At 37.1% G+C, this 26,714-nt stretch overlaps 1 protein-coding gene across 3 annotated transcripts in view; it reads left to right on the plus strand.

Moving 5' to 3' along the window:
* Nucleotides 1–26,714, plus strand: part of QKI (QKI, KH domain containing, RNA binding) — a 94,173-nt gene that overhangs the window by 2,121 nt on the left and 65,338 nt on the right. Inside the window, exon 2 of one of the 3 annotated variants that reach the window (XM_010140076.1) lies at nucleotides 21,562–21,612. The exons of the other annotated variants lie outside the window; for them this stretch is intronic. Within the exon in view, the coding sequence (XP_010138378.1) occupies nucleotides 21,562–21,612 (51 nt within the window). The remainder of the gene's footprint in view (nucleotides 1–21,561; nucleotides 21,613–26,714) is intronic. 3 annotated transcript variants of the gene reach the window in all.

Raw genomic sequence — 26,714 nt, forward strand, 5'->3', positions numbered from 1 at the left:
CATCCGTGAAAGCTTTGCGGATTGGCTTTGCTGTGTTAGCAATAGCTAGATGTGCAAACAGCTACAGTGGTGTAAAAGGAAAGAAAAATCCTGTATCTGAGGTCTCAGATTTTCTTCTGAAGACTCCTATTCCCTGTAAATGTTTCATTTGCAGATGCTTTCATAGAAAAGAACAGAAAAGATTACTTCAGATTTCTGGAAAGTGCTGTGTGTTCCTCGACCCACATGTCACCCCCACTCTGTCTCTTCCCTGTCCTTCTTGTTCATACTAGCCTGATCAGAAACCATAGAGGCCCCGTGTGAGAATTCCGTGTCAGGTGCGGTAGCCATTTTCCAGGGTGTTACTAATAGTGCTCTCAAGGTCACAAGGGCACGCAAGCTCCTTCCCCACGGCAAGGGGGTGCACGTGAGGTGGCATATGCCACCGGTAGGGTCTCCCAAGCCAGACAGGTCTCAACTGAAGGGTCAGACAAAGTGTATCCATGGGCAGGATGGGCTCGCTAGCCTTCGGGCAGCCATCCTAGGAGAAGGACAACTCTGACTCCAAACCCGGGCAGATGGAGCTCATTTAGCCTTGTAAGGCATCCATCATCTAAGAGAAGGATACTCTAAACAAACCTACAACCCAAGGACTTTGCTGTCACCATCCAAGCTCACTAGGCCCTGGCAGATGAACCTCAGGTGTAAAGGGTGTAGCCAGTTCCGTGCACGCTGCACCTCACCTAAAAAATCCACCGCGCAGACCCGAAGGGTGCACTCATCGCTTGCAGTGAGCGTGGGAAAAGCCCTTCCCAGATCTTTGTTCGCGAAGCCAAGCCATGATAACTAACAGTGCATTGTTGTTAAGGCTGTACAGCCTTCATTCTTTGAATGCATTTTTGTTAGGGCTGAAGATATGTACAGCTACCAAAGATGTTTTATTTCTTTGCTATCAGCAGGGCAGGCGCTTATGCACCACCTACTCCTGTAGTACATGTGCATGCACCATGTCCTTCATTATTCTCGGCTCCCAGCTACGATAAGCATGTTCTCTGTGATGTTGTTGGTCATCACCACTTCTTCTGACCTATCCATTAAACATTCATGTAGGCCTTGGAGCTTGTGAAATGTCTTTTACAGAATTACAGAATGGAGGTTAGAAGGGACCTCTGGAGGTTCTCTTGTCTGACACCCCTCCTGAAGCTGGGTTGCCGAGAACAAGTGACTGGACAGCCTAGAACAGCTGTTAACGTTTAGTACCCGCGACCTCCCACCACTGTGCTTCAGAACCTGTCCTCTCCTGTGGGGAGTCATCTCTTTAGATACCTTGGGCAGGTTTACTGTCTGGAGAAGTGCTATCTTTTGGATGGATGTCCCCCACTCTCCCCACACCTTTTCTTCTATTTTCTCAAGAGGCTTCTCTCTTTGCAGGTTCTACTTCAAAATGCTAATGCACTTAAGTGTAAAATACAGAAATAATAGTATTGTCTCATGGAAGGTTATGTTATGCCGATTTTTTTTATTAAACATTTTCCTTTCATCTAGGGTCAGTGTTATTTTAAAAAGTGAGTATTCAAGATTTTTCTGGTTTTTTGACTGAACTGCTTTGAAATTTGCAGGAAATAAGAAATGCAGGTTAATTTGTATGTATATTTTATAAGTATTTCATATCTGTAAAGCTGATTTTCCAGTGCTAGCTGTGAAAGAAACATTATTGGATGTGGAAAGGAGTTAGTGACTATACCAGTGCCAATCTGTAATGTGACAGCTACGTGGTACTAATACCATCTCCTAGAATAAACTATCCATATATATTTATCTTCCTACGTTACTAGTGGTTGCAAAATCTACAAGAAAATACAGAGACTGACATGCTGGAAAATAAAACATTCAGATTTGCTCAGCACAAAATTTTACTCTTCTGTGTAAGCCTATGAACAGAAGTAAAGAATTAGAAATCTTTCTCACATGGCCAGATCTCTTGAACTAGCATTAAATTTTGAAACTTGCTGACAGGTTTCCCCCCAAAAGCAAGGGAAATTCTCAAAGTATTTCTATCTGAGATTCAGCTGGTAATCAGAATATCTCTCTCTAGGCAGCTTTAGACAAATTTAAAATCAAAACCTTTAATTACAGAGACTATTGTGATTAGAGCCTGGAGGTACTTGAAGGAGATTACTGGGGAGGGGAGAGGGCTTGCAGACATTCATCAAAAGCTAATGAATGTGTAACTCTATTAAGACCAAGGCAATTTTTGCTTAGTTGGAATGCACCTCTCATTAGGTAGTGAGGAAAACTAGCAATTTTCACACCAATCGAAGAATACTACTTAATAAAAGGGAACACTGTCCAGTGGTGGATGAGCAAAGCATTGTCTTACGTGAATTCCATAAACAGACATTAACACACCTGGAGGTAGTCAGCTCTGTGCTCTTGAACACATTGACTGTCATTATCTCACTTAGTGGGATATGCAGCCTTACAGAATCAGGCTGCTGGCTTGTGGCAGTCTTAGTCTACTACAGTGGTTTTTTTCCATTTCTTCCCACTTCTCGTCAACCTCTTCTAGGAACACCACGGGAAGAGAGGGCATCATTTGTTTTACTTGATGAAGAAGCATCCTCTTGTGATATGCAGGGTTTTTTTTCTTACAATTGGTTATTTCAAAGAGAAAGGTAGGCAGCTATGCAATTCTAGATTTGAAGCTAATTCTAGATTCGTGTTCATCCACTGCAGCAGTTTCCAATCTGTTGCATTTTCCTCTGTGTTAGATTGTTTGAACTGATTTGTGGTTGCTGACCTAGAGATTATTCATTCGTACATCATGGTTCACCTTGCAAGCATAGATTATGTAAGGTTTCGTGAAAGACGAACTCTCTGTAGTACGAGTCTTGTCCTTTGGCTGGTGCAGAGTTGTCACAGGCAATAGGTAAATCCATTTCTTTGGACTCTCCAGTTTTGTTTTTTATAGTAAGACTGAAAAGGAATTAAAAATTGTCTTTGGTACCTACACAAAGCTGAAGGAAAAGATTAGAATGGAAAAATTTAACTGTCTTGTGATCAAGGTATTTTACTGTATTTAGACGAGGTATAGAATTGAAGTAATATTTCCCACATCATTCTTCTGGAGAAACTGGCTGCTCATGGCTTGGATGGGCATGCTCTTTGCTGCATAAAAAAACTGACTTGATGGCCAGTTTTCTGGCCAGTTTCTGGCTGGGCCCAGAAGAGCAGTGGTGAATGGAGTTCAATCCTGTTGGCAGCTGGTCACGAGTGGTGTTCCCCAGGGCTCAGTACTGCAGCCTGTTTTCTTTAATATCTTTAGCAATGATCTGGATCAGGGGATCGAGTGTACCCTCAGTAAGTTTGCAGATGACACCAAGTTAGGCAAGTCTCTTGATCTGCTTGAAGGAAGCGTGGCTCTGCAGAGGGATCTGGACAAGATGGATCAATGGGCTGAGGCCAGTTGTGTGCCAAGTCCTATGCTTGGATCATAACAATCCCCTGCAATGCTACAGGCTTGGAGAAGAGTGGCTGGAACTTGGGAATGTTGATTGGTAGCCAGCTGAATATGAGCCAGCAGTGTGCCCAGGTGGCCAAGAGGACCAACAGGAGCCTGGTTTGTGTCAAATAGTGTGGCCAGCCAGACTAGGGAATTGATTGTCCCCCTGTACTTGGCACTGGTGAGACTGCACCTTGAACAGGACTGCACCTGTGTCCATTTTTGGGCCCTTCCCTACAAGAAGGACATTGAGGTGCTGGAGCGTGTCCAGAGAAGGGCCATAAGCCTGGTGGAGGGTCTGGAGCACAAGTCTTACGAGGAGCAGCTGAGGGAACTGGGGTTGTTTAGCCTGGAGAAAAGGAGGCTGAGGGGAGACCTTATTGCTCCCTACAACTCCCTGAAGGAGGTTGTAGTGAGCTGGGGGTCAGTCTCTTCTAAGTAACAAGCAACAGTACAAGAGGAAACGACTTCAAGTTGTACAAGGGGAGGTTTAGGTTGGATGTTAGGAAAAATTTCTTGTAGAGAAACGGTTGTAAAGCATTGGACCAGGCTGCCCATAGCAGTGGTGGAGTCCGCATCCCTGCAAGTGTTTAAAAGATGTGGAGGTGTGGCACTGAGGGACATGGTTTAGGGACCCTGGCAGTGCAGAGTGAATGGTTGGACTCGATGACCTTAAATGTATGTTCCAATAAGGATGATTTTTTTTATTATATATTTGTAATACTTTAATACCTTTTAGTCTCTGAAATACCATCAGATACACTTTGATTTTTAATGAAACTCTAAAAAAAGCCACTCTGTTTAGCTGATAAAGTGAAGTTACTGACATTAAATAATAGGTACTTTGTAGTGTGTCTTGTTAAACAAGTCTTATTATTGCTACCCGAATTACAGGATGCTGAACTTCTACATTCTGTGGGAAGTACTACGTGTGAACTAATAATGGAATGGTGCTGACACACATGTTGAAATGGAATGTATTTAGCATATGGTAACAAATGGTAAAGTTGTTCTGTGTTTCAGAATGAAAGGTTGACCAGCCATCATTGTTCTTGTCTTTTGAGAGTAAAATGTGTGGCTCAGGCCTGTTGCCTCTAAAATCTGCCTCTCCATACAAGCATGCTGCTGCTGTTTGACAATTTCCTATATTCATATATATGACAATTTCATAGATTCATATAAATGACATATATAATATGACGATTTCATATTGAGGAATCATTGCCATTCCAAACTGTCGCTATTTAAAAGAATTCTGTTACTAATTGCAAAAGTGGATATTTGAGTTTTTGTGAGTACCATTAAGGCATACAGGGGAAAAAAAAGAAAAATCTTTAAGTGGCTGAGGACATTGGCATGTGAAAGTGCAAAGCAGGTCCATATACATAATATGTGACTGGAATGACTGTCCTCTTACTTAAAAAACAAAAGTTGCTAAAAAAAAAAGTCTCTTTCTGACAGCATCTGTGGAGTTTCTGGAGGTCAGCTGCTTACTTTTGCATTTAGAACTATAACTATTGGAATCCATTGCCAGTATCCATCATTAAGGGTACTGTTTGTTGAAACCAATTGAATTCTTACCAGAAATTCTCTGGCTGAGGCAGCATGGAATGGCAGTTCAGCATGTCGGATGTCATGGATCATGCTGTGTTAACTTTTGTGGCACACATAAGCTGCAACTTACCTATGTAAGAGACTGCCAAACTGATGGTTGCGTTCACTTATAAATGTTATTAACTTCTGTGACTATACGTTAAAAATCTTTGTATGAGCAGGCTGCTTAGCAAAGATTTGAGACATTACAGCATGTTCCTGAATCTACATCACTCAAGATACTAACTTTAAATAGAAAATTATTTTAAATAGAAAATTGCTTAATTAATTAATGCAGTATTTAAGATAGTACCCCGGGAACAATTAACTTCAGTATCTAGCATCTTCTATAGTAACATCTTCTAAACACAATTTCTCATAAGTATGCATGTCTGCATGAAGTTTGGTTTCTAAACTGATTCATCAAACTTTGGAGGCTGTCTTCATACTTCATTTTTGACCTCTGTAGCAATTGGCCTTTTAAACTAACTTTAAACAGAAAAGTCGTATTCATGTAAAGGTACTACTGAACTTACGTATTCAACATATCACAACTGCCGTTTTAATACAGTAAAGAATGTACCGTATTAAGCTGTATGAGAATTTTTATGTAGCTGTGTGGTAAAGAAAATTCCTCTATCTTAGAATACAAGCTTGTTTAAGAATATACTTGGTAGTCAATATAACTTTTCCTTCTCAGAGGATTGTCGTAAAACGTAAGATGTAATGAAAATAATTTTGGTTGCTTGTCAGCTAGTATTTTTTTTAGTAGCAAGTACTGCAGAAAATAAGCTTTTTCTATTCTAATTTTAAAACCTTTATTGCATGTGTAACCACTTACTGCATGCAGTAAAAGTTGTAAATCTACATTTTGCTATTACTAATTTTTTTTTTATTAAAGAATTGCTGAAGCATGGTCTTTTTTTATTTTTCACCTTCAAAACAGAAGTCTCTTGAGTTTATATCCCTGGAAGTCTGGGTGCAGTGACACTCCAAAGAGAGAGGAGTTTTACACTATTAGCTAACAGTGTAAAAAAGGTGGGGAAAAAAGTAATCACAGAAAAAAGTAAAATTCCTTTTATCAAGTTACTAGTTTGATAAAATGCGAAAGTCTCACTAGTAGAAACTGTGCTTCAGGAAATTCGAAAGGCAGCAATGTTTGAAGATAACAGGTGTTATTTCTTGAATTACCCCTGACTGAAGGCAGACACATTTTAAGCCTGTTTATGGGGGGTTTGTAGTCCAAAGTGCCTAGAGAATCAGCTTTGAAATCTTGCTTGCATATATCTTTTAAGTAAAAATGTATTGATTTCACAGTGACAATAGAGAAGAATACAGTGTAGGCACAGTCAACTTAGTTATGTATGGGAACGTGAATTTTACAAGTAGAGAATGTTTTCCTTAAGTTTTGTAAGATTTGAAAAACGCTTCTTATTTGAAGTAATCTGCTGCCTAAGTCTAAAAAATGCTCTTACTTTGAAGAGGAGAATGATTTTATTTTGAAAGATGGAAAAACTTAAGTGTCTCAGGGCCTGAAGAATTATTACAAAGCAATATTAGTCTTTCGGAAAACATTACTGATATGTATCTGATGCAATTTATCTTTTAGATAGGTTTATTTCATACATACCTTTGCTTTTTATTTGCTACATACTGAATATATCCAGTATAGATTGGAGATATTTCTGCATGTGCTCAATACAAAGTTGCAGCATTGAACGGATGTTAACACTAATAAAGCGTGTTTTCCTATGTAATGTGAAGAGTAGCTGAACCTTTGACTGTGTTTGATGTCAAAGTCTGATGATAGCCATTTTGTTCTGAGAGAAGTTAAACTGGTAAATAGTTAACTGGCTATTGGATTAATTATTTTTTGTTGAGACTGATAGGCAGGCTGTTTAGCGTGGAGCGAAGGAGTAAGCAGAAAACAAGATAACACTATTGCTCAAAATAAATACTGAAATTACTAATTGAACATTTAGAAGATTAGAGATATTTGACTTTCTGCAACTTTATTTTTTTCCAGACAGTGAGAAGTAATCTGTAGTGTTTCATTGCGTCAAGATACTGTATTCCTCTTGAACTTGGAAAAGCTGGCTGTATGATAACAATCACAAATTGTAATTCCTACAATGTCTGTGTGGTTTGCCATTTAAACTTGGTTTTAGATGGTAACAGTTTTCTACTTTCTCAGACCTACTGGCTCTGTGTTAGCCTTTGTCTTGCCTAGACTTGGATTGAAACAGGTATCATTGATCGTAGGTTACCCTTTTGCTAGGTGTGGCCTACAGTACAGTGTATTAAGGTTAAGAATGAAATTCAAGTATCTTAATGAATATGTAGTGGGGCGTTATCCTTACTTTACAGTTCATCCAGCTATAGTTACAAGATTTTATTGTCAGTCTTTATGCTTTTCAGATATAGAGAGGAATTTATTGATAGACAGTTGCACGTTTTTATTAGCCTTTTCTGAGAATAATTAGCAAACAAGCTGTCTACTAATTACTCATACTTTTCACATCTTTTTGGGCAGTAAATGGGGAATATTTTGAATGCAGGACTCACTGAAGTGCATTCATGCTGTGAATATATCTTTAAAAAACCCATGTGTTTTAGACTTGTAATAACACAGTTTAAAGTATGTCTTGAGCATGAAAGGATGAAAACTTACTCAAATGTTTATTAGGCCAGGTACACAAATCTGTTAAAGAAAATATCTTGCAGTAGAACACTGAACTTAGTAATGGTCAGTACTGAACTTGCTTGGAGACTGTTTAACTTAACAGAATCTGACATTCTGTGTAAGTTACCTGATTTGATTAAGTGCCACAAACTCACTATGGAACACACACAACACACTGTATTCATCCTTGTTTGACAAATTTGTTAACGTGAGTATTTATTGAATGTAATTAGGATCATAAATCAATTCAGTACTATATACCTACAAGACAACCAAAATCTTGTCCTCTAACTGTAATATGCTAAAATGAAGAAAGCTTTAGACTGGTTTTGGATGTTGAAAGATTGATCTGCAAATCAGTGACTTCATTCAGACAGTAGCTCGTGCATTCGTAATGGAATAACTGGCATCTAAAGTAACAGGAAGACTATGGCTGTAAGAAAAATATGGGAATATCAAATTCTTGGTTGGTTTTATTAGAAGATATTATAGAATTATGTAGTAAACTTCATAAGAATGGGTGGAATCATTACAAGCAGGAGGTGTCTATTGGTACAGCAGTATTGTTAATCTGCCACAGCTGCTGGGAAGCACCAGAATGTTTTCATACGTGAAGAACTAATATTTCTGGGAAATGAACATAGTCACAGTAGGTAGAGAGCTATCCAAAATAATTTACAGAGCAGTTATATTTTCATAGCAAAAGCTGTGGGAGATTTTTCTCTTCTTGAGACTTTTGTAGGATCATGAATCTCTCTTTTTATTTCTGTTTAACTAGTTCAGCACTTAATTTTTTTTTCATCCTCTTTTATGGGCTTCTCCCTTGTTTCATAAGATTTATTCATTTTCCTTGCTTTGACATATGGTTCCCCTTCTGTAGGGAGGTCTTCTCTGGCTGCCTTTTTCCATCTTGGTCCTTGCTGACCACTTTCTGAATTGTCGTATGCTTTATAAGTCAGTATAGTAAAAGGAGGGTTAATTTCCATGGTGCCTTATTTATCCTCCAAATATTCAATGAGATACTGTGAAAGTGCACTAAACTGAGTTTTGATTTCTAGCACTGCCTCGTATGTGCATGAAGGTAGTGAATGATGTGAACACTGGAGTTAAAATAGTGTTGCAACTAGGGGAGTTCAGTAATTCAAGCAAGGAAGATAACATGAGGCATGAGAAAATCAATGACAGATTTCTCACTCTACTAACTAATTAACAGTTAGGATCACTTAACATGTAGAAGACCATCTGAAAGGGAAGAAAAAAAATACAACAGTAAAAGCATTGACAGAAACTATTTCCTAAGAGTAGGGGTGATTGGTGAATTTGCACTATTTACTTGCCTCAGAGTTACCGGAACACAAACTCAGAATGTATTAGCTTTTGAAGAGGTGTGGAGAGTAGATACCAGTGTTGCCCTCAGACTTGGCTTGGTAGGTAATTTGTAGATGTGACATGAATGAGTAAAAAAATCAATTGGTATCTCAACTAGAATTTTTTAAATCCCTTTTGATTACTGACAGAAGTAAAATAGGCAATGTAATTGTGAACCAAACTGTCCTAGCTTTTATGCATCATTTTGCAGGTAAGCTAGTGGTATTTTTCTATGCACAAACGGAAGGACTTTTTCTCCAAAAGTGAAGAATAGTCTGTTAATTGAATGCCTTGATTTGGCATGTGGCCAGTGAGTGCATATAATGTAAATGTTTGGATGTAATACTTACGAAAATTATGATAATTTTTTCTGTGGTTACTAAGTTTGGTGCAGGAGTTAGTTTTTCCACAATGTTTCCCTACTGTTCTGACCATTTGTCATGGAGCAAGGTTGATATGACTCTTTTCAGTGAGGGTAACATTTCATGGAGGCAGAAGGGAATTGCGTGTTCTGGTGTGGGATTATTTAATAACTTGGAGCTTTTTTTGAAATAACTTTCTTTGAGTGTTGATATTGTGGTGATTTCTTTGCTGGATATCTATAAAACTTGATAGCAATTTGGTTTAAGAAAATTTCTAGCTTCCTAGCCAGCTAAATCAGACCCCAGTGATATGGATAAAAAGCTGAAAATTGGGTTTTGTCTTCTGTCCTTTCTTGATGTAGTGTGAGTGATGTACATGTATCATCTCTGCAGCCTAGAGCTCTAGGAACTGTTTCCAAAATCCTGTCCAAAGCATGGTCATGGTTTTCTAGTTTTAGAAGTTGTTTTTATCTGTTCCAGCTCCCTCATTTCTCCTTGTCAAAATGCTGGTTTCTTCTCTATCCATGGGATCTTCATACTCTAATGACAGACTCTGATGTTTAGGCCTAGATTTTTTTTTTTTTTTGTTAGTTAGTATGATCATCATAGCCCTTGATTGGTCCTTAGTGTTTCTGCTGTGGTGGTACTTTTACTGACAGCCAGTGTCCATTCTGTGAGAAAGCTGCTGTTCACTTTAGCAACTGCTTGTTTGTCTTGAATAAGGAAGAAGCAATTTTTTGAAAGATGGGATGCCTAGCATGTTAATATCAACTCTGTCACTGCTTGTGTACAGATAAGAGTATTTTTATAAATGGTGCTTCCCAGGCAATCGGACATTGCTAAAGGATTGGAATGCTGAAGCACATTTAGCCGACTGTCTGAATCCACGTGAAGTATGTGACCAATTTAATTGATCCACTTGATGGAATTTTTTGGGAGCCACTTAAGATGCCAAACAATTGATTTCAAATGCCCTACATATTTACAACCATGTGTATCAAGGGAATTTAATTTTTAGGTTGCTGGGAATCTTGGGGGGTGTTTTGTTTTAATTAGCTTGCTGAACTGACGAAGCATAATGTAAAATGTAATTTGAAGAAACTAAAAGCTAGTAGTTGACAAAGAAATTTAAGATATAAAATGAGTTTTCATAGGGGAAAGGATAAGTTTGTTTTGTGCTGATAATATATGTTATATTCACTCTCCATCTAGTGAGTGAGCTTCAAATGACCAAGCAGTCTTTGAGGTGGCTTTGAAACAATCATTTATGTTTCAAGTTGATAACATTGGAATTGAATGTTAAATTTTGACTGATAAAAAGACCTAGAACTTAAATCTCTTAACTCACACTGAGTCATAACAGCATTAATCAGAAAATGTCTTAAGATAAGCAGTGTTACAAGCCAAAACAAGTGCTAAATTTTATAGTTACTAATGAGCTTTGAAATACTGAAGCTAATCTGGAAATCAGTCAATATGTGATGAGGAGACGAGGGTATTTCAAGTGCCAAATTTGGTTTTTTTGCAGCCTGACTAGTGGATTTTTTCAGTATCCAGCCTCTTAAATGATAAGTTCCATTTAACTTGAATTTTTTTTTCAATAGTTAATTTGGTAGTAAACATAACCTTCCCTTAAAAAGCAAACACTTCTCTCTTTCAAAGAGAAATCAGATACTTGGCATGTGCTATGACTTCTATATGCACCTGAAGAAACAAATATTTTGAAGAGAAAAACACTTTTCCTGTTGTGTTTCAGTTCTCTTAAGGAAGTCTGATTTTTTTTTTTTTGGTTACTGCAGACTTCAGACCTATTATTTGCAGTCGAATTAAATATGTTTCATGACTTATAGTAAAAGAATCTGCCAGTTAGATCGCAGTGTAATGCTTTAAAATCATTGAATCATATTTGGTGGGTGTATTTCCGGTGCTCCTTTTAAACCCACTTTTAATTGGCTGTTTTTGCAAGTTGGAATATTTTTGACTACATAATGCTGTACCACCAATCTTGGCAGAGACAGAAACTGTCAATAATTGGGCATTTTGAGTATGCTTTCCAGCTGCTGGCCTTTCAGAGTGTTAGGTTACAGGATTTTTCCAGTGTCTTCCCTGGAGAAACCACATAATAGATGGAGGAGTGTTTGCAGCGACACCACTGGGAGGGAATATTCAGGTTCCCTTGTCAGCAGTATCATTTTTTTACACCCGGTTATAGTGGGTAGAAGTTCAAATATGCAGGTTACATTTGCTCCTCAAACAGTGGTTTATAGTGACCCTTAGGGAGAACACAGCACAAGGGATATTAAACATTGCATGGGCAACAGCAAGCTGAAAGGCAATGAGTTATGTCTTTCTGCATGGTTAAATAAGGCTTCTTTATTGTAAAAGGAAGGAAAGATAAGTTGAACATTTAAAGGCAAAAAAAGGAAGCAAATTTCTAGAGCCTCAAAATGTCAAATAATTTGTCACACACATTCATCTGTTAGCTCATAAATGTCAGTTCTTGTAAAAAGCCTTTCCAGCTTTTCCTTGCATCTAAATTTCCAGACCATCTCAGGGCCCACAGCTAGGTTTCAGAGTTAAACTGATTTTTTTCAGGTTTTTGAACAGACCTCTGAATCAGACCTCTTGTAAATTTTGCTGCTCTCCTGACCTTGAAAGAGGATCTGTGCTCCTGCAAGAGACATGTTGAAAGGTGGTTGGCAATCATGGAATCAACTAGGAAGGCATTTTATTTACTTCAGTTACCTGGCTTGAAAGCTAAGCCTCAGGAAAGAACTGTTCTAGCTTCCTTTGGTAGTGTACATTGACTTAGCTGTGAGGAATTGAAAGCATGACTTTCTTTTTTTCCCTTCCTTTTGACTTGGAGGTGATTTTGTGATCATGTAGTGAAACAACTGACCAGCCCCATCCCGTTTTGTTCTTGCTACTTTAGAGTTTTGCTTTCAAACTGTCAATGACAGACCATAGTTGTGGGCAACAATATTTTTATAGACTAGTCCAGCTAATATTGAGGTAGTTCTGCTTTTCTGGGCTCTTCAGACTTGCTGCCAAACATCCCTTCCCACCATTTTAACCAGTGGTCAGTCAATCTCTGAAACTGTAGACTGAAACTGTGATACAAGAGTATCACAAAGACTCAAGCTTATATATCTGATCTCAGTGCGAAATTTTAAGTCTGCACTTCTAACAGAACATATCTGTGGGCCCTCAAAAAAAAAAAAGGTGTGTGTGTCAAAATGGTTATTCTTGCCAAAATTATTGTAGCCACGTGGTTTCATAATAACTTTCTTTATATTAATATTTTCAATACACAATTAAAAAATACAGGTATTCAATAATTCTGCTTTTTTGTTTGAAATTTATTGTCAACACATCGTTAAATATACAAACTAATATGTTTTTGTTAATTTGAAGATGCAATGCACTTAGATGTTGATTATAGCTGTAGTGGGGAAAGTGCCCAAGGAATATGATATTTTAGTTCCAACTTGGTTAACCGCTATTATGGATGTATTAAATTAATTGTAATATCATTTTCATTCCCTGATGAGCTGTGCTCTGGGTAATGTGTACTCCATACTTGCTCCTAAAACCCTGATAAATGTTTTAAAGACAATAGCTGTTTAATGAATAGCTCGTGTGTACAGGAGAAAAGAATAAGCTTGATTGCTTACAATCTGACTTTTTTTTTTAGGTCTCTTGTATTTGCATATCTAATTGCTATGTAATCAAAACTAAGTGAACTGTAGCTACTTGAAACCAAAAAATGAAAGGCAATCATCTTTACAGGGGGAAATATCCCACTTATATGGAAGTCTCTCTGAATATTAGAATTATATTCTTCTTGTGTTTAATTATAGGTGTCTGACTGAGCAGTAAATTCATGCCTGTGTATTAAAGGAGTGAATGTGACCCTGAAACATCAGCTTTTCTTTGTTGAAGCAAAGTATTGGCATTGAGAGAACTTAAGTGTTGTGTATTTTGATGATAAGGGATTGTGCCAGAATAGCTGTTAATTACCTGCTTTGTTTGATATGGAAAGTAGTAGTTAGGCACTTTTCTTCCCACCAGTGACAGTACTCAATTAAAACTTGTATTAAACAGTGATAATGCCTTCGTTTATCTGGTGGGGAAGACGTGAGGTGAAGAAAATTAACAGGACTTTTTCAGCTGTTTGGAGGCAGCTCTGTTTTGTTTTTTTCTTGAATCTAGTGACAGTAAAGAAAAACGAGTTTTGTTGTCTTTGTGTAGTGGTGTCTGGTGGGCTTTGGTTTTGTTTTTTGGAGGGTTTTATGGTGGTGGTCTGGTTTGGTTTGTGTGTGTGTTTTGTTTTTTTTTTTTTCCTCTTTATGACTCTTAAATCATGCACTTTACTAGTAGTGGATAAATAAATCCTTAACTGTATTGTGGAAGTTATAAATTTGGAAGACATTTGCCCTATCCTGATCCATGTTAATCCTCTGTCTGAGGCATCTGTTGCATGAGTCCTTATTTCAGTGCTTTTTAAAATTTTATTGCATTGCTTACATATCAGAAAAAGAGAGGGGTTTTAAAATCAATGGTATTGCGTGAGCTTTTCTGTTCCAAATATTTGAAACGTTTTGTAATGCAGTCAGTTTTCTCAGCTTCTACTAATAATTATTATTTTATAAAGAAATGTTTGCAGATCTGATTTTGCAATATTATTTAATCAGCTTAATATTTTCCTCTTTAGATTTCTTAAGTATGTGACAAAACTGAATGCGTATTTTGAGTAGGAATCCTTCAATCTGAGGGAAGATTCTCTAAGTAGCAGCCATTTTTTGCATGTATAAACAAAAGTAGCAAGGAAAAGTAAGGCAGGGTAGTTAACGTAGAAGGAAGGATTTGGTAATCTGTATGGATCTTTGAATCCATTAGATAGCAATGCTGAAGAATATTCAGAAATTGAAAATGTACAAAATACATCAGTAGAGTAAGGAAGGGTATAGAACTGTTACAGTAACAATCAAATACTTTTTACTTCATGCAAATAAATTAAGGAATGGCTTGGTTGCCTTACTTACAAAGTTGGGAGAGTCTGGATTCAACAAATTTGAACAGCTTTACTCTGGAGTGAAAGCTGAATGTTTGATGCTAGACTAATTTGGCCAAAAATGTGAAACAGGAAGCGGAAGGGGGTAGTTACTGTAACAGCTTTAAAGCATGTACATGCACAGAGTTCTTTTGAAGATGTCAGTGGATATGGCAATGCATGGTAATTCCACCAGAACTTTAGAGCTTCAGCTTTTAGGTGACTAGAGGTCACAAGGAGAAAGTAAGATCAGTTGCCTGCAATAATTAGGCACAATTAATAACGTTTGTTCAGAAGGCATATTGCACATACTGAATGGTTGGCAGTAACAACTAGTCTTAGATATAACCTTAGAAACAACCAACAAAAAAAAATATCATTGCCTTAAAAAGCGTTGTAAGGTGTGGAAAGATTTTCTTGTTTAGTTGAAAACCTGAACCCAGTGTCATTATTAAAGAGCAGAAAGCTGACTTATTTTGAAAACTCACAGGATGCAAGCAAACTGCAGTGAAAAGTCAGCATTTTTTTTTTTTAAATTTTAATCATGTGCATTTATCATGATTTACAGAAAACTGAAGAAAGTCTTGCTTAGGTTAGATCTTGTAAATGGCATCTTTTTGAAGTAGTCGGCTTTTTCTTAAGTAAATGGTTTTTTGGGCATATTAAGGGATAAATTTCCTGAAATTATTTAATTTTCAATAAATTTTACAATATATTTTACAATAAATTTTCGTGTGGCTATCAGTTACATTTTCTTTAGATAACTCATGAAGTCAATAAATATAAATTTGTTCCTACTTACCCCACACAATTACCCTTTCATATAAAGTAAACAGTGATAAGCGTGAAACAAGAATTCGATAAGGTGTTTTATGATCTGGCATTTTGAAGTGCAATGATCTCTGTCCATTTCTTTAACTGTTCTTCCAATTTTCTTCTGCACTGTAAAAAAAGTGGAATTCGAATTCGAGGTGCATTTAGATGAGTAGAATTATTTCATGGCATTGCAGTGCTGCAATACAGTATAGCCAACCGTGTTAGCTCATCCATGTAGGATTAGGTTCTGCAGTGATTTAGACAGTGTCCCGTGACCGGACATGCTTATTGAGTAGTCATGTCACTGTATCGGTGCGGGTTGCTACTCACACTGTCCAGTCACAGATTTTTCTAATATTGAAACACATTTGTTGAGGCTTCCTCAAACTTTCATGTATTTAGTATAAAATCCGAACTTCAGATAAAGTCGAGGACTATGTTATACCAGAAGAACAACAGTCCTTTTTGTCTGTAAATCAACAATATTGAGCCTATCAGATTTTTTCTGGTTCAATTAAATTATTCTGATTACATTTCATTGACTTTGGTCACTTGAAAATAACTTACTAACTTTTTTCCGGTGTTTTGCATTTCAGTTAGATTTTTGAGGAATGATTTAATGTGTTTTCTTTTAGATAAATTTCCTATTTCCATATTCAAAAAATAAAATATTGTCATATTCAGTTTTGAGTAAGTATTAATTTGCCATATTATGACATAATCTCTACGTGAAGATCTCTTTGCGGAGGGCAAAATTTCTGTGTTGAAATTACTTGCAGTGTTAAAATGTGGAAAAATAAAGAAACTTTCTCTACTTCAGCAATTGCCTTTCCTAGACATTTCTGCATGAGCAGGCTTTCCCTTTTTGTTCTTTACTCTTCTTCTAGGACTTGCAGTCAGTTTTGGGGGGAATTTCAGTATATCTGACTCTGTCCAAGAGTGATGTTCTTAAATCTAAGACTGAATGGAAATTCTCTTTTGTAGTAGTGGTGAGGTTTGTTGGTTTTGTTTTTTGGTTTTGTTTTTTTTTTCTCCCCTTACTTGAAAAATGCCATCTAAAATGACCAAATCAGGTAGTTTTCTACACTTACCCTATCAACAATTTTTCCTGATTTTCATTTTTAAGTTGGGCAAAAATGTTAAGTTGTACACTTTTTCAACGAGCAAAAGCTCACTATCTTGGTAGCCTTTGGGGAAAAAAACCCCTCAGATTTCTTCTGCCAAGAAGCTTTAGGACGTGAAAATTCTGGAAGCTGAGTGCTGACTTTTAGCTTTCCAAATAGTCCTCCAGAAGAATACTGTTTGTTAAGCAACCCGGTGACAGGTTTACTTACCATGTGAGGAAAATTCAGGCCCCTTATCTTTCTCTGTAATCTGAGTTGGTGGTACTTGTCATTTGAAATACATATACACCTGCTACGCATGCTTTTTTTTTGTCAGCTGAAAACAGTGCTGCTGAAAGCATGTCGTAAAACTTGTTTTTATTGCAGATGTACCCAATGAATCATAATTCTCAGCAGGCTCAGATCCTGCCTATGTAGGATCAACACTGAAAATGTGAACAGTATTTTATTTATGGTTGGGACGTATAGAGCACGTCTCACGTCTGTACTTCTACCTTTGAGTTGCCTGTGTTTGCATGCATCCACTATTTGAAGCATTCTCTCTACTGAGGTCATTCTGAGCAAAATGACCTGAATTTTGCTCAGAAGCAAAACTGAGCAAAACTACATAAGACTGTAAAGTAGAAAGTGGTGATATTGATGTTCTTTATCTCCTCTCTCCCTTTTCCTAGCTATTTGGACAGTCGAGAGGAGAATGTGATTCTCTTAAGGAGTAAAAATTCAAAATTTACTGTGAAAGAAAGTAAGGACAATATACCATTTAGCCCTTGGAGTGTTTGTGCCTCAAAGCTAAGAATTTTTTTAAATCAGATTTTGAGTGATTCAGAATTCTATTCAAGAAAATGTGAAGAATCCATCTAGAAATAAACTTTAATTCCATGTATTAGCAAAGTCAAGTTATGCTGACCTTGGATATGTGCTAAACCAATTTGTAATGATTACTGTCAGAGCAGTTCTTTTTCTGTTGAAGAGTAATGGTCTATGATATATTGAAGGCCAGATTAGATCATCCATATGATTCCTTCTGGTCAAAGTCTCTGAAATTGGAAAAAAAATTACTTGGAGTTGAGCTTAGGTATAAAAAGAGGGATAAGAGTAAGTGTGCTGAAGAAAATTTCAGTAAGGAATAATGGAACATTTAATTTATGAAGGTTTTGTATAAATCACAAAACCTGTCATTCTCACCATATATACATACTCACACATTGTGTGTGTTTACTACTGAAGTATGTAACAATTCTACAATCAGGTTGAATTTAAGGGGTCATTTTCCTCATATCTGGCTTTGTATCATGGACTTAGTAGGTATATTCCTATATCCTAAAATGAAAATAGTTCAGTGGTGAGGATGAGGCTAAAGTTTTGTGGCTCCACTGTGGTTTGGCTGCATGTGATCTTAGAGAACTCAAATTTTAGTAGTGTAGAATTTTTTTTTTAGTAAGTTAAGTTCCTTTGCTTTGGTCATACTGTGAATAGAGCACTTCTATAGTAGCCAATGCCTCATTAGTCCTGAATTCAAGGAAAGTATTCAGCAGCGAGTTTTAATGATTAAAGTACTGAGCTCGTGTTGTATATCTTGTTATTGGCCTTAGCTTTGAACAACTTTTTAGTTTAATCAGAGTTAGCAGGGTTTTTGTAGTTTTTCTTCATTTAAAGAAAAGAAGTAAATTATGTTCACTTGTGTGACAAATTCCTGACTATCTACAGGGATTTTTAAGGAGAAAAAAGGAAGTGAGGCATGATCTCATGAAGAGACAGCAGGAAATAAAATTCTGTAGCAAGTTTGAGATGAATAAGATCAGGCCTGAGAGATCATGAGGAAACTGAGAACAAGGAGTTAAGTCTCCACAAAATAGTGGCAACAGTAGTAGAACGCATTTTTTTCCCTAAACATATTAATAAATACTGATTTATCCGTGATTTTTTTGTGAATACCCTTTCTATGATGATAAAACAGTTTCTTGCTTTCTCAGAAGAGTAATTTTTATATGTATTGAACTAGACATTTTTCTAGATATTTCACTTCTTTGAATTCCATTTTGTTCACTCTGTCTTCAGACCAGTAGTTATAGCATTAAGACCTATGTAATTACTTGGTGGTGGGGGATAAGTATTAGGATATGCAGAATTTACAGAAGGCATGGATTTCAGTATCCTGGTATGACTTAGCTAACAGGACTGTTTGTGGTTATCAACCTGCTAGAGAAGAGAAGCATCTGAAATGCAGTAATGGAGAGCTCAGAATGGACCTGTGTGCTAGTTACTTCTGTGCCTGAAGTTTCAGATGTTATTCAGAGTTAATTCAGCTGCTCTTTGCACTCTCCATGAATATATACAGTACAAATGTTATTTCTTAGTGTAAGTCTTTATTTGCTTGGTGCCTATAATTACGTATATTGGGAAAAACCGCTTACGTGCCTGTGTCTTTGAATCTCTTGTGTGTGGCATTTTATATACTAATTGATTATCAGATTTAAGAGTTTATTCATTGGTATCTTCAGAGTAAAGAATTGGAAGTACACCTCCTGCCTAAGGTGGGGCAATGTTTTAAAACTCCAATAGGTAAGTTATCCTGCATGTTGTAATATGTTAGAGAAAGCTGTTAAAACGGTTTATATATATTTAAGTGCCCAATTAAAACATTTCACATCTCTTTGAGACCCCTCATGTGTCAAAGATAACAGCTTTAAGGGCTTTGTTCATCCGTTGATTTGTCTTTTATCCTGTTGATCTGTTTTAACTTCTCCAAAGACGATGAGCTGTGCTTACTTTTTACTTCACATACACTGCAACTGCAGTGCATCCCTTCCTTGCCTTATGGTGCTTGAGTGCCGGTGTGTTAAGTAGTCGTATGTTGTCTGCTAGTAAGTCAGTTTAGTCCCTAAAATTTTATCGCGGTTGGTTACAGACTTCATTATCCCATTATGAGAATGTGATGTTCTGCTTAGGAAAGTGGGATACATCTTACTAACTCCGCCTGCAGGGTAGGTGTTGTGAACAGAACAGGGAGGATGTGGAGATTACACTGTGAATGCTTGGTTGAGCATGACTTGCACTTGAAAACTTCCCCTTTCTCTTGTGGAGTATTGCTCAAGTTTGTTAAATGGTTAAAATATGCTTTGCTAACAGAGGAAGAAAAAATCCTATCGGCAACTTCTTTGAGAATTTTTTCTGACTTCCCTGAGCACTTTTTACTGAAGGTGCCTTTTCCTGTGAGACCATAGTTTTGCAACAAGAAATTCGAGTATGTGGTCTAGGCATTGTCTGTAAATTCATCAGAAGATACGTTTCTTTCAAAATACTGTGTGTAAGTGTGGAGAATAACATTGAAACTTGTCCCTGGGATGCTTTGATTTAGTTCTTAGTTCATTTCAAAAAGTCTTTTAGTCATTTGTTCTGTTACATAACATTTAAATAGGATTTAATGCTTTGTATGAAATAGTTGCATAGGTAGGAGGAGTATCAAGATAAATAGTTGCTTGGGTAGAATTTGTTGTATAGTGAAATGATGCTCAAAACATTACTAAAAATTAAGGTATTTTTGTGTCATTGTATGTTTGGTAATCTCTAAAGTGAAGTCAACACAACACAAATGTGCTTTTCTTTAAGTGGTCGGTATAATGTGTATTGAAATAAGCACAGTGTCCTTAAACCATCAATTTAGTTCAAAGGGTCTTGACTTAGATTCTCGTCGAATTAGGCAGGATTGAAAAGGCTCACACACTCTTAAGGAGACTAATGCCTGAGTTCTGTAAGTTAATCATATTAGCAGTCCTCAAAGGACAAAATCTTCTTGCTATCACAGTTTATTGAAGGTTTTCTGTGAGTGGTATGATGTGTTGTTTGGATTGACCTAATGGTCAATTCCATTGAAAGCCCTAGGACATCTGTTCCCACCGTTGCAAGTGCATCCTCAGAAGTCAATTCAGTTTGTGAGTTTCTTAAATTGGCCCCTGCACAGTAGTCTAAGCCGTGGGAGCAGCTCAGAGGAAGTAGCAGAGCCAGAGCCACTTACCTGGCTGTTAAATAAACTTAACTTGCAGAGTTAAACCTCACCTTCACATTCCATGATCTGAGATACGTGAGTGTCTGCTTTCGCATGTGTTCACTGAAACCCCTAGTTTGCTCTTTCACCATTATTTTCACCCAGTAAAGTATGAAGTTTTTGAGAAGAAAGATTCTTGTTCAACAGAAAGGATGAATTTTGTGAATATTTTCTTCATAGCTTTGAAATAAGCATGTATGATCCTCGAATCCTAAGCTTTATAGATCTCTAAGTTACTCTTCTGAACTAAACTTGATTTTCTTAATTTTGACTTACTTTCTAACAGTTTATTTTCAACTATTTTTTTAAATTAGCCTTATGCTATCAGAGGAAATGCATTATTTTTTACAAAATACACTGCAGCAGCTTTAATGTTCTGACTGTATCATACATACAAACTGTCCTATAGGCATGTTTTTTGTGGAGGAGAAAGTCATGTTTGTCTCCCTTTTATAGCTAGCTATCTGATGGGGTTTTTTTTCCATTTTTCATTTCCCCTTTGTGAAAAACTTCTAGAAATTGTTTTTCTACTTATTTTACTATTTTGAAGCATAAAGAGGCTCTGAAAAGCGCTTGAGCTTTTTCCCCAATTGATTTTTATTTTAAAATTTTAAAATGTAACTTCCAGTAACTTTCTAATGGATGGGTTTGATTTTTTTTTTAGTATGTATAATGTTAATTCATAAAACTGTGTGCAAATCACCAGTAGTGATAGTACAGGAATACTTAACTCTGGAAAGGGACTTTGTGTTATCCTTCACTCAAACGAAGGAGAACTTAAAGGAGGTGGATGTGAGGGGAAGACAACTGAAGTTTGTTCTTTTGTGACTTAGCTGCTGTTGATTCTTGCATTGTTTTCTCTTAACTAGGTTGTGTTATGGCTTCTGGGGAATACAATCTTAGTTGTAAAGGAGAAGGAATAAATTGTGTCCATCACAGGATAAAACAAACCCCTTAATTCCCACTCTTCATGTCTCTCTTAAACATCTTAAAGAAGCAAAATAGGGCACAAGCCCAATCTTTTTTTGCTTTTCAGGTCTCCTTTAAGAGCAAAGACAACCATGATCCAGCAATTTTGGAGGTAGAGGCAAGTAAATATTTTACTTCTTGTAAAGATTCCAATAAGTTTTTGCAAATCACCTATAATTTGAGGAGACCCTGATTGAAAAAGAATCTCAAACCTGCCCCCTTTGCTAAACAGTGAATTTGCCTTGTGTTCTTGATAGGAGGAAAAATATAGTTAAGCTTTTATTGATTATTGATGGGCTTCACATCTGTTACGTGCTGTTACGATATCTAGTGGCTGTAAAAATGATCAATATTAATATTAGTGAGATTTCTATGATCATTGTTTTTGAAGTATTTTCTTTTGAACCCATCTTCAAAATGTAAATTGTGTTGGGTGGCTCATCATAGTGATTTATTTTTTTTTTTTAAGTGGATAATACTTGCTACCTCCAACTGCTGGTGTTTGAATCAGCTCTTCAGTATTCTAACTAAGGGTAATTCAACCACCTCTTGCGTCCTGGGTCTAGACCTGTAATTATTTCTATGCTGGGGATACTCTGAGAGCTCACACTGGGTTTCTTAAATTAGTATTTTTTCTCTTTTCTGAAGGCTGTATTGGAGGTACAGGAAGGAACTGCATTGCTGAAGTTTTAAAAATCAGCCTCTGAGTGCTACTGCTCATTAAGAAATTAGATTCCTTCAGGTACCTCAGGCTGCAGTTCCAGGGCTGATCCTGGGAACAGTGTAAGTTAACACTGGCTGTTCAGTAGCATTCGCGCAGGCCTGGATAGGCATACATTCCTTGTGACAGTTACTGGTGATTTAAATGACTATCATGGCCTGCCTTAGTACTGAGTCAGCTGAAAGCTAAAGCTGCAAACTTCCTTGTTGCTTTTGAGACCCGCGAACTGGATCACAGGCATTTCCATACATTGAGGTGGCACTAGCCACGCCGACTTAAAGTAGTTTAAACTGTTGTGGGACTACAGGCTGTAGGCAAAGTGTGATGGTTGTTCTTGAATTACTTGAGCTGGATGACTGTAGCTTCTGGGTATGCTGTGGAGATGATGCTTTTTACATCTTCAGATGCTAAATGCAGGGTCCACAAATCATTTTCTTAACACAAAATACGAAACATAAAGACTTTAAATACCTGTTTTCTCCACCGCTGAAGAAGTCGCTGTGTTTAATTTTCTTATTTAAAAATGTAGACATTCGAAACAACTGGATTTTTTGACCATGAATAATACCAGATGGGTGCTGACTCAGAAATGGGAAATGAAGTTGTGAACTGTACACTTGGATTTTAGTTCTTTGAAATATCAGACTTGCTTTTTTGGAGGGGCTGGATTTTTTCAGTGTTTTTGATGTCTCTTTCCTATTTGAAAGGAGTAAAGTTCATTTGTGACACACCTGGATGAATTTAAGTCATAATGCAATGCAAAGATTGAAATATAATTGTGAATACTTAGAGATGTTTTAATTTTGTTGGCCACCTACAATTACCACATGAAGAGTATTAATGGCAAGTAGTGTTGCTGATAGTGTTGATTCTTACCACGTTTCTTTGAATGCTTTGTAGAGGACCTTCTTCAAACCTATTCAGTTAGGAAACTAGTTTGATTTTTTTGGACCTTTCTCTCCTTATCATCAATAAAGAGACAATTTTCATTGTTTCAAAACAATGCGAGTTTACATTTATTTGCGAAAGATTTGCTCAGCTTCTCACTTGGGAGGTGGGGGGAAATGTACTGTTCCTTGTTGGAGTGTTACGATGGGAACAGGAAAGTAGTTAGATTTTGGTCAGCTATTCTGAGAGTATAGTTCAGTGAGACAAAAAATATTGCTAGCTAATAAGCTGTATTGACCCAAGTTAATAACAGCCAGTTTGAGAAGGGAGGGGAGAGGAAAAAGAAAGTCACCAGGTCAAGAAGTGGGAGGTCAGCACCTGTCGGTTGGCAGTAAATCTTTGTCCTTGGTTGAAAATGTATTCTGAACAAGGCGATTGTGCTTGTGCTTTCCTGAAGAGCCAGAAACATTTAGCGTGAAGGAAGCCACCTTTCTCCTAGCTATCTCTAGGATGTGAGCAGAATGAGTGATTATTTTTGTCCTCAATTCAAGCACAATGTGGTCTTATTTTCTAAGATGGATGAAACTATTGTAGAACATGAAAAAGGCATGAACATAATGACCTCTATTCCCCAGCCTTACCATCTTGCTTCGACTTTGTTATTCAGAAGTATATTAATTTAAACTGTAAAATGTTGGTTTGATTTTTCTGTGGGCAGGTAAGCATGCAATTTAAAACTGTGTATAATGGATATTTTAACAAAACAAGCTTAGAACTTGTCTTCTGAAGAGTAAAACAGTTAATTTTTTGCATGTTTCTAGTGATGTACTGGAATCTATTTAAAACTACTCACTTTAAATGTCTTCAGACTTGGTTAACCCATCAAGGATTTATTTTGCTCCCGTGGCTTCATGCTGTAATGTCATTCTATTTGATTCTTTTAATATTACCAGTGTTTATTCATGACATTTCTCTCTTCATTAATATCTTTGTTTAGCTAAGAGAAATGGCTAGATTTACCCATGCTTCTCTTTGGGCACTGTGTTGAAAAAGCAGAACCTGAATTTTTACATATTTAAATAAGCCTAAATTTTTCATATTACAGTGAAGTCCAGTGGCGCTGTGTTTAAATGTATTGCACACATACTATAGAAAGAACTGATGACAGTGTATAGAATTTTAAATGAACTGAAAATGTTGTGGGTTTCAGTTCATTAAGTGTAGATGGCAAATAAAGAATTCCCAACCTGAGAAAGCCACCAGAGAGTACCGATGGTTGCAATGTCTTAATTCCTCTGAATCACATTGGAGGAAAGATTTGAGGCAATTGTTGGAATGAAACAATATTAATTAGAGATCCTGTGCAAGGTTTCAGTCAAACACATGGAAGGTTTGTGTGCTGAAATAGAGTCAGTAGTTCTGAATTCTTCCAAGGCCTCTACTTTAGTTCATTAACTGGTATTTATTGTCAATTCTGTACTCAGTGACAAATTTGGGGAGTTTTCTATATTCTCTATTATAGCTTAGTAGGAAAAAAAAAAGGAAAGCTAGACTGTTATTAAGTGTGTTAAAATCTGACAGTCTTAGTAGTGATGCTTTATAAAATGCCATAGAAATGCTGTATTCTTTGTTCCACTGAGAACTGTCCTACTGATTGTGTGTCACTGTTGAAGAGAAGTTATATAAATCATGAACAATGACCTACTACACTATTATTTATGCACTGCTTAGAAGTATTACCATAGCATGAATCCAAAGCAGACAACACAAAGCTCACATAGCCTATTCCTCAAAACAAAATAAAAAGAAAGGAAAAACACCCTACAAAACCTCAGAAAACCTCTATGAATGGGGGCTCAACCTGAATAAAAATACTGCAGGTAAATGGTGAGCTTTCTAGCTATGGAGCAAATGAGTTAGTGTATGGATTAGAGTGACCCCAAAGTTTAGCTTTTCAGTTGTTTGCAACTGGTAAAGAACCTCTTACCTTGTCTGAACAATATATTTGGTAATGTGCAGTCAACTTACGCAACCTGTAGTATAATGTCTGTTTAACAACAATATTCTGTGGAAAATGAGTTTGTTACGTCAGACAATGAATTTGACTCTTCTCCAAAGGCTCATGGTCTGTAGCAGCGGCCACTGTTTAGAGCAGATTAAGCCACCATCTAAACAGTGAGATAAGAAATGAGGGCAGTCATCTGTTAAACAGTATGTGGTCACTGAGATAAAGCCCTTCTGTAATAGATAGATTTTCATGAGGCCTGTGGACTGAAGAATTAATTTTGAGCATAATTTCTGGCCCTGCTCCTCTTTAACCCAAAATGCAAGGCATCCTTCTAACCCTTCTGTAAATATGAACATTCCAGAACTTAGTACTATGGGAGAAAACACTGTGTAAAGAAATCAGAGATAATAACTGAGTTGACATATTAATTATATAATTTGTTAGTAGAAAGCACTTAAGCTATTATAAAAGACTTTTTTTTAAGAAAAAAAAGCCTTACGTAATAGGGCTGCAGTGCTGGTGTATGATGAGAAGGGAAACAGGGCCACTGAAACCCAGCTGATGTCTCCTGTGAAATTACACATTTTTAAGAGTGGCGAGATAGCAAATTCAAATTAGAAGATGCTAGAATTAAGGTTGTTAGTTATGACCTTTTTGTGTAAGTGAACTTTTTCTTGGAGTTAATCACTATGCTGTGAGTGACTACTCTTTTTTTCTTTGCCACACCCTTTTTTAAATAAAAGGGACACAGTATGTTCATTTCTCAGTTAAGCAACAGAGATGTCACGTTTGAAGTGAAAAATATTAATTGCTTTGCATGCCTGACTTGAGGTGAGCAGAAACTGAGTTTTCAGAACACTTTAAAATAGCAGTGTATGTGTTACAGTACAATTACATTTGATGTAAGTGATGCTGATAAGTGCCCAACAAAGCATGAGGCGCCATCATCCTTACCCCTGTGTTGTGAGTGGTTTGGTGCAGCAGGGGAGTGACTGGGCTGGCAGTGTCGTCTGCTGAAGGCGTGACTGACAGCTGGCAGCTTCCTGCAAAGGGATATGCCTGTGCCCTCCTTTGAGCTCAATCTGCTGCTTGTGGGATGTGTCACTAAGCCAGTTCAGCTTGCTAAACAGGCAAAACCTAGTCTGACAGCAGTAATCTGTTGCTGTGTTAAACTGGCTCTAGAAGGGCCCAGTGAGAGCTGTTGCTGGTGCAGAGAGGAGGGAAGGACTCTGCAGGCAGCGAGAGGAAGAAGAAAGGAATGGAGCCAGTTGTTTTGGTGGAAGTGAGCAGTTACCATTTCAGTTCTGTTGTTTAACTGAAGCCTATGGAAGAAACCCTCAGGAAAACTCAGAAGTGGTTTGGGAGAGTTTTTCTCTCTGCAAGTGACTAAGTAAGATCAACGTTCTATTTTAAAGCACAGACATTGTGTCTAAACCCATCAATATTCATTTAAGCAACTGCTTTTGAAAGAGTTCGGTTTATGGTTAGGGCTACGTGTTCTTCTTGGTGTAAGAGGTGATAAGAATCTACATATTCAGGATAGCATTTAGCTGCCTAGGCACTTGAATCTTCTTGCCATCCCTGCAGACCTGCAGGAAGCAGA

This window comes from Buceros rhinoceros, unplaced genomic scaffold (assembly GCF_000710305.1).
Source record: "Buceros rhinoceros silvestris isolate BGI_N320 unplaced genomic scaffold, ASM71030v1 scaffold957, whole genome shotgun sequence".
In the NCBI taxonomy this organism is placed as follows: Eukaryota; Metazoa; Chordata; class Aves; order Bucerotiformes; family Bucerotidae; genus Buceros; species Buceros rhinoceros.